The sequence below is a fragment of the Panulirus ornatus genome, chromosome 57, assembly GCF_036320965.1.
Source record: "Panulirus ornatus isolate Po-2019 chromosome 57, ASM3632096v1, whole genome shotgun sequence".
In the NCBI taxonomy this organism is placed as follows: domain Eukaryota; kingdom Metazoa; phylum Arthropoda; class Malacostraca; order Decapoda; family Palinuridae; genus Panulirus; species Panulirus ornatus.
The window spans coordinates 9,587,049-9,595,266 of NC_092280.1; the positions used below are offsets into that span (position 1 = coordinate 9,587,049).

Genomic DNA, 8,218 nt, shown 5'->3' on the forward strand with positions numbered 1-8,218 from the left:
CACGTGAGCCGCGCGCGCCGCCCGCTCCGCCTACCAATCTCCCATTGGCCCACCAGCTTTCATGCAGACCAATGGGAAGAGGCGAGGGCCGGACCATCTCCCGCGTGATGAGTTGAGAGAAAGAAAGAACTAGTCGTGGCCAGGTCCGTGTGGCTTTTATGTCCCTCTTGACTGGGAGGGGACCAGGTAAGCATCATGGTTTGTCGGGGGAAGAAAATGCCTCGTGTCCACTTCTGCAGAGTGTGCCCGTGCCCTTGTGGCTCTGGGCTGGGGCATTAGTAGCGGGTATAGAGCAGGTGGGCCGTATGGGGATAAAGCTCCAGAACATTACAGGTGAACAGGTAGTCTGGCGCTGAAGGTCACTGTGAACAGTACTGGACGTGTAGCGCTGACGCTAGTAGTGGTGGTGTTCGCCTGGGAGAGACAGTGTGTTTGTGAGGCTCTGGGTTCGTCCCCCGCCACTGGAACTTTTTTTGGGAACTCTCGCTAAGTCTCTCCGGTGTTGACATAAAGAGACTTAGCGACGAAGTGCAGGATGAAGTCGACGAGTATAGATGACCCCAAGATGGACACCCGGGTGCTGATGCCAGCGGAGTTCTCGCTGGTGGTGACGGCGCGGCCACTGCCTCCGCTGGACCGCCTGGTGCCCGCCGAGGACTGCATTAAGCTGTGCGCCACCCGCCCTCTCCCCGCCCAGACCCGCTACCTCCCCTTCAGCGGCACCGTCAGAGCGGACAACCTGCCGCTCCTCCCTTATCTCCCGCCGATGGACGTAAGTACCTCAAAGACCTTGTTGTGTGTGTATGTGTGTCGACCCTCAAGGCAGTTTGGAGTACCAGGAGACGAGATGAGTGGACTAAAGACCAGCAGTTGAAACACTCCTGGGGATTTGCACTCCAGGATTTAACAAGACTAGCGAACCTAACTATCTAACAACCCCTTAACGATTCTCTCGTTGTCTTTATAACTCGTTCAAGTTATCAGTTCTTCGCCGTCATCTCGTCGTCCTGGTTCCTAACTTCCAAATGTTATCATTGCGCTTGTACGACGCACTCTGTGGAGTGTGGCTAGTGATGAATGATGAGTGGATGTGCTCTCAAACGACCATACACCTACCTAAGTCCTGGCCTGTTAATGATCGTTATAACGTTTCCACGAGCTGTAATGCTTCAAGGTCTAATTCCAGGGAGGTAGCTTATTTGTGGTGTGTGTGTGTGTGTGTGTGTGTGTGTGTGTGTGTACTCGCGTTGCATGATTTAAGTCCAGGTTTCCATATTCTGTGAGAATTCCCCTATGTTCGTCTATGATCATGGTTAAAGCTTTATTGAATGAATGTAAATGTGCGTGTAATCACCAATCACGTATCTACAGACAGTGTAGGGAGGGAGTTATACACTAGTGGGATCCCATCTCTTGATTGTGTGTGTGTGTGTGTGTGTGTGTGTGTGTGTGTGTGTGTGTGTGTGTGTGTGTACGTTTACCTTCCTATCCCAATCTCTCTGCCAGACATCATTTGATTTATCAAAATCTTTGTCCAAATATTCTCTTCTCATTCATCTTGGTACAATAAGAATACGATATATATCAACATCTCGATATTTCTGATATGATACATATAAGGAACTTTATCTGTAAGATATTACTCGGAAAATATTGTATATTAGGTACTTAAAGAGCATATATATATATATTTATATATATATATATATATATATATATATATATATATATATATATATATATATGTGTGTGTGTGTGTGTGTGTGTGTGTGTGTGTGTGTATATATAAACTTTGAAGCGAAATCTTTCAATGTATATTTCATTGCCATATTTTTGCCAAGGTTTGTCGTCATTCACAACTCACTGTCATGCAAAGATCAGGCAGGCAAATCCCTGACGATAGATCAGAAATTCAACCTCTAACAAATGTCTTCTGTCTTTCGAAAATTCCACCGAGAAACAACACTTAAATCTTTTTACCTTTTTGCCTCAGAGCTCCCTCCTGAGTCCCTTCCTACCCAGGCTGGTAATTATTCTAATGATTCGCGCCATTATGACACTTTATGTATCCTACGATAATCTAGCTTTCCTCTTTTTTTTTTCTCTCTTTTAAGTACCATAATGCTATAACAAGACAATTAGCAACTGGTCGTACGTGTCATCACGGCATAAGATAATTACTCTCAGAAGGTCCTCATTACATGCACTGTATGCGTTCTAGCAATTATTGCTGGTCTGAATCACAATAACATGATAATCGAAGCTTTAGAGTTAACAGAATAATCATCGTACCAAATATATCTATAATCATATTCTGTAACACGATGGAAAGAACGTACATGCAAACATTCACCTCTTGCCCCGAACAGGGTAAAGAAAATGTAGCTTGATAATATATTTAGTGATACAAGTTCGCAAGCCAAGAGCCACGAACGTTCAACAGTAGGGTTTAAGAAGTAAATCCTGAGACAGACCAAGTTCACGTCTCTTCTAAATACGTATTTCGAAAGAAAATGTTTTGAGTCTAACATACGATTATGAAATGTTTACATCAACACGGCACGCCAAGTCCAACAGAGCATCTCGTGATGTGTTCCAACACAGCCTCTCACACGGAATGAGTCAAATGTCCAGCACACAGGAGATCATAACAACATTTAGCACAGCATATCATGGCATGACCATCACAGCCTCTCATAGTTATATCCAACATAGGGACTCAAGACATATCCAACACAGCGTCTCGTAGCATCCAAACACAGGCGCTCACAATATACCCAACACAGTTCATAACATGTTCAATACGGTCGTATAACTTGTCTAACACAACCTGACATGACATGTTGAGCACGCCTTCACATAACACATTTGGCACAGTCTTACATAACATGTCCAACACGGCCTCATAACGTGTTAAGCATAGTCTCACATACCGTGTTTAGCACAGCTTCACATAACATATTCAGCACAGACTCACATAAAATGTCCAGCAGAACCCCACATAAAATGTCTAACACAGCCTCACATGACGTGTTTTAGCACAGTCTCACATAACATGCCTTCGTAGCCTCACATTAACATGTCCGGTGCAGTCTCACATAAGATATGCAGCACACACATAACAATTCAGCGCACCCTCACATAACACGTCCAGCACAGCCTCGCATAACACGTCCAACATAGCCTCGCAGAACACGTCCAGCACAGCCTCACACACAACACGTCCAACATAGCTTCACATAATGGGTGGAAAGCACAGATTTCTCAACACGGGAAATCAGCCCTGCCTCTGAGTTCATCCAGTTTCCCTTCTCGGAACGGATCATCAATAAAAACCAGAACACACCTCACTACCAACCTAAGATTAAGAGCGCCATTACTTACGTACGTTGGGAGCGCAGCGTCACGCGGAAAACAAGAAACAGCGAGCATTATTCCCGCCTACTGCATCCTGTAGTAAACTAGTCCGCGAGGACAAGAATATGCATAAAAATCCAGCACCAGAAGGTATATATTTACGCATCCTCCAAACATGTCACTCTCGCGGGGATGAACCTCGCGGGGTCAACCAGTCGTTTAAGATATTCACCAAACCGAGAGGGTTACAGGAACCATTTGTGTACCACCTGGGAGGCATGGAGGGGGAGAGAGAGTGAGTGAGAGACGGGAGAGATAGGGAGAACCCGCTCTTATGGCGCGGTGGCAGACGGTCCAGGAGGAAGAGGAGGAGGAGGAGGCCGCCGTTGCAGCCAGCTACCTACGGACGACGGCCGAAGACAATTACCCCGTACCGAGGCAGTGGAGTCATGTGCCCGTCCCTGCTGGCCAGCCTCCCAGCCCACTGGTCTCAACTCCTGCACGCGGCTCCAGCCTCGGACCCCCGCACCCTCCTCCACCAACATGCTCGCGTAGCTTTCCCTTTGGCTGCAAATCATCGCTGGGAGTTTTATATCGTTGAAAAAAAAAGAGGAATTATTGCTCATCCTCTCAGGTGTGTCGGAGGGGAGGAAGGAATATGAAAAATCATGAGTGTAATGTGCAGTAGGACGAATCAGGGGAGGAGCGTCCTGAACCATCTTGCTCTTCTTTTTCTTTTTCTTTTTTTACCTTTCGCTGCGCTGGTCACAGCGGAGACGGTAGCCGCGGGCCGTCTCCTCGTGTCACCCGCCACTGTCGCACACAAGAGCAGGGACAGATAAGTGGATCAGTCTTCCACGCCTCTGGACGCTGACCTCCCGAGGTCCTCGTTACAGTAGTCGTTGGTGCTTTCGTTTCAGTTGTTAGAACACTCTCGTGGCCGAGATGTTTACAGTCTCGCGGCTTCTATGTATCTCTGCCGGCGAGACTACGTCGAGATGTGAATAAACGCGTCTCTCTGGAGAAGTTCAAGTCAGGACTTTTTGCTTTTCTTTCGTTGTTTACATCTACCCGCGGTACTAATGATTTGTTTACCATAAGGGGGAAAAAACATCAAATGTTTATTTACGATGACCCAGAGCAGACTGTGAATAATAAACATGAAGATGGAAGAGCGGCCCCGAATTACGGTCATTAATTTGGCCAAGAGGCGCAGAAGACCCCGCTCTGAATTACAATTATTAATTAAGTAAAAGAGGCGAAGCGCGACGGTCGGCTGCGCACGGCAGGAGAGGACCCGGCTCAGGGGAGCGGATGCCGCGGGTCTGAGGAGGACGGCATGACCGGCAGGCCCTTTGTCTTGTGGCGGTGATTCACGTTCTCTCCGGACCTGACCTTAATGTCTAGCCCAGGAGGCAGCCACCAGGCCTTCCCCAGGCGATGGCTCTCTATTGTCTAGCCCTGGGGAAGTGGAGAGCTAGGGGAGAGAGGAGGAGGAGGAAACGAAGAAGTCAAGAGAGTGAGGACTCATACGAAGGAGAGGTGGAAGTATCAGTCTCCAAGGGACAGGGCGTCTGATGAAGAAAAAAAAAGAATGGTCTCCTTAAATGAATGAGAAAATTGTCTTCGAGAGGAGCGTTGTCGAGTGAGATGATTGTCTCAAGGAAAGGATCTGGCGATGACAAGGTCGAAGTGGGGAACGCACAGGGTGCCCCTGAGGGGGCAAGACAGGTCACCTAAGGGAGGGATTTAATTAAGGGTTTGCGTATGTGGTGTTTTGAGACCTCGAAGTTGATTAGAACTTTTTTGGTATTGAATGACTAAAGGGATGAGGACACGTCGAATCTTAATCACGACTCAATTGAGGTTTAACATTAGGTAGGATTAGAACGCTTAAGAGCCTTGCTTTAAGTTGCTTTCTGGAAGGCTGTTCGACCCATGTTGGCAACTGATGTGTATGTGTGTGTATGTGTACGTATGGGTACCCATGTTACGTGTGTGAGTTTATATGGTTTTTAATGAGTTACTATATGTGTTAATCTTTCCGTAGGTGCGGTCCAGGTATGGTGGCTACGACTCAGTAGACGAGGAAGGACGCCGCACGTGCAACTGGGTGCGCTTCTTGAAGGTCGCGCCGGTCTACACCCACGAAGTTAATCTGGTCGGCCGGCGAGCAGGTCCCCGAGGCGACGTTGTCTTCGAAGTCGTCCGAGAGATCCTGCCTGGCGGAGAGCTCTTGGCCTTCCTATTGCCGGATATGAACGGGGAAAACGCGCTCTTCCTGCCGGCATTGACGCTCATCAGGTCTTCGCTCTACCGACGCACCATCGACTCTATTATGGCTGAGGCGCCGCTGGACCTCTCTAGGTCGCTGCTTACCTCACCTCCTCCACGACCCACCAACACGAGCGCTATGTCCCGGGATTCTGATGCAGTCTCACCATCATCATCTCCCTCTCCTTCATCATCACCAGCATCTTCGACCTCCTCAGCTCCAGCTTTTTCACCCTCAGCTGTGTTCCATGCAAGTCGTTCCCAGCTACAGTTTGGGCTGCCTCCTCGCCTGCCCATGGGTCTTGCACCACAGTCTCCCTCAGCAATGTCAACAGGCAGTTCCTCAAGTATCTCTGCTCAAAATAGTTCTGTATCTCCCTCCCTGGCGCCACCGAAGCGGCGGGAGCGGACGATGCTGCCTTGCCCAGAGTGCGGCAAGGCTTTTGACCGCCCGTCACTACTCAAGCGACACCTGCGGACTCACACGGGGGAGAAGCCGCACGCCTGCGACGTCTGCGGTAAGGGCTTCTCCACGAGCTCGTCGCTCAACACCCACCGACGGATCCACAGCGGCGAGAAGCCTCACCAGTGTGGCGTGTGTGGTAAGAGATTCACGGCCTCCTCCAACCTCTACTACCACAAGATGACGCACGTCAAAGAGAAGCCTCACAAGTGTTCCCTCTGCACCCGCTCCTTCCCGACGCCGGGTGACCTCCGCTCCCACATGTTCGTCCACAACGGCCAGTGGCCCCACAAGTGTTCCGTCTGCGGCAAGGGCTTCAGCAAGCTCACCAACCTCCGCAACCACGCCCTCCTACACTCGGCCAAGTCCCGAGTTCCGCAGCCTTCGGCGCCTGTGTCTCCTTCCTCAGCCTCACTGTAGCCCCTGCTGGGAGCGCAGCCCGCCGCCTCCTCCTGTCCTTCCACAGGTCTCATCTTGGAAAAATAAAGACGCTGGATGCATATTCAATGTTCACACCAAACATGACACAATGCCAAATAGAGTCTAGAGGCTTCAATCTTCTTCTGCCGTCACATATTGAATTGCAACCGTCATTTATTATCTTCCAAACGCTTTTGCAAGATATACCTCCTCTCCTACATCTGTGATCACCTATATTATCGTGCAATATTTATTTTTTTGTACATAATGTATATATTTGTCCATCAATCTTTATGTGTAAATAAATGTCCTCATACAAATCAATTCTCGTTATCACTTCTATCCTTGGGATTAGAAAGAATAATAGCATTTGCATTATGATTGAAAGGCCACTCAGATATAACACAAATTCAGTAAACTTATTTTCATATGATATTTCTACACATTTATATGAAAAAGAAAAATGTTCATATGATCTATGATAGTATCCGATTCCTGCCTTTCTTGAGAATAGTGTAATGTAGTCCTGTGTTTGCATTTCCCATGAAGCTTATTAGCAACATAACCATTGACTTTTCATGTCAGTGTAATTCCAAAGTAGCAACGTCCAACTTGAAAAGGGAAACGACAGATTCTTTCTCTGTAAATCGTAGCTCATAACCAGCTGACCTCATCCATTCCTAGTATAGGTCATGCATCTTGAAATTAAAATGATTTAGTGGAATCCATTATCATTATCATTATTATTATTATCATCATTATTATTGTTACTATTATTGTTATCATTAGCAGTGGTAGTAGTAGTAGTAGTAGTAGTAGTAGTAGTATTAGTAGCAATATTACTATTGTGCAACCCCAGGACCCATTTTATTGAGCTGCACTCCAATCAGGAGCAGGGTAATGATGGAAACCTTTGGAATAACAAAGTCCTCGACGAGAATGCAGCTCCTTTTCCCTCCTATACAAGCAACCTCGACGATGGTGACTGGTCACTTGCGGTGTAATGACTTGCAGAAGGAGTCCGGTAACACCAGACCATCATGTAATCATGTGAATAGATAGCTGACCCCTGCTACTGAAATCATGGGGTGTCATACGCAATCCATGTTCTCTCAGAAGTAATCTAATGAGAGAGAGAGAGAGAGAGAGAGAGAGAGAGAGAGAGAGAGAGAGAGAGAGAGAGAGAGAGAGAGAGAGAGAGAGAGAGAGAGAGAGAGAGAGACAGACAGACAGAGAGAGAGATTAAGCTTAGGATTGTACACGTCATCGCGCCAACATTTTCATACACTACCACATCACATACCTGTATGTGCTTACAACAGTGAAGAGCACTTGGGTATATATATGAATCGAGAATATACACGAATGTATACAGAAACGCGTGAAAGCATTTCGTAAATACCTTCGTTGCGCTGTCGTATACCTTCATGCGAATGTATACCTTGGCATGTATTCCAACTTATTCATTGATATATACCATGACCCTACACGTCAGAAGTGTCATAGAAACACACACACACACACACACACACTCACACATATATATATATATATATATATATATATATATATATATATATATATATATATATATATATATATATATATATATATATATATATATATATATATATATACATACATATATATATATATATATATATATATATATATATATATATATATATATATATATATATATAT

At 46.4% G+C, this 8,218-nt stretch overlaps 1 protein-coding gene across 1 annotated transcript; it reads left to right on the plus strand.

Annotated features, from left to right (window-relative positions):
- The first annotated feature begins 309 nt into the window (after nucleotides 1–309).
- Nucleotides 310–6,838, plus strand: LOC139766160 (uncharacterized). The gene is made up of 2 exons (XM_071694431.1): nucleotides 310–772; nucleotides 5,408–6,838. Exons 1-2 carry the CDS (start codon nucleotides 536–538, stop codon nucleotides 6,512–6,514), a joined length of 1,344 nt encoding a protein of 447 aa, XP_071550532.1. The 5' UTR covers nucleotides 310–535; the 3' UTR covers nucleotides 6,515–6,838.
- Nucleotides 6,839–8,218: the final 1,380 nt, after the last annotated feature.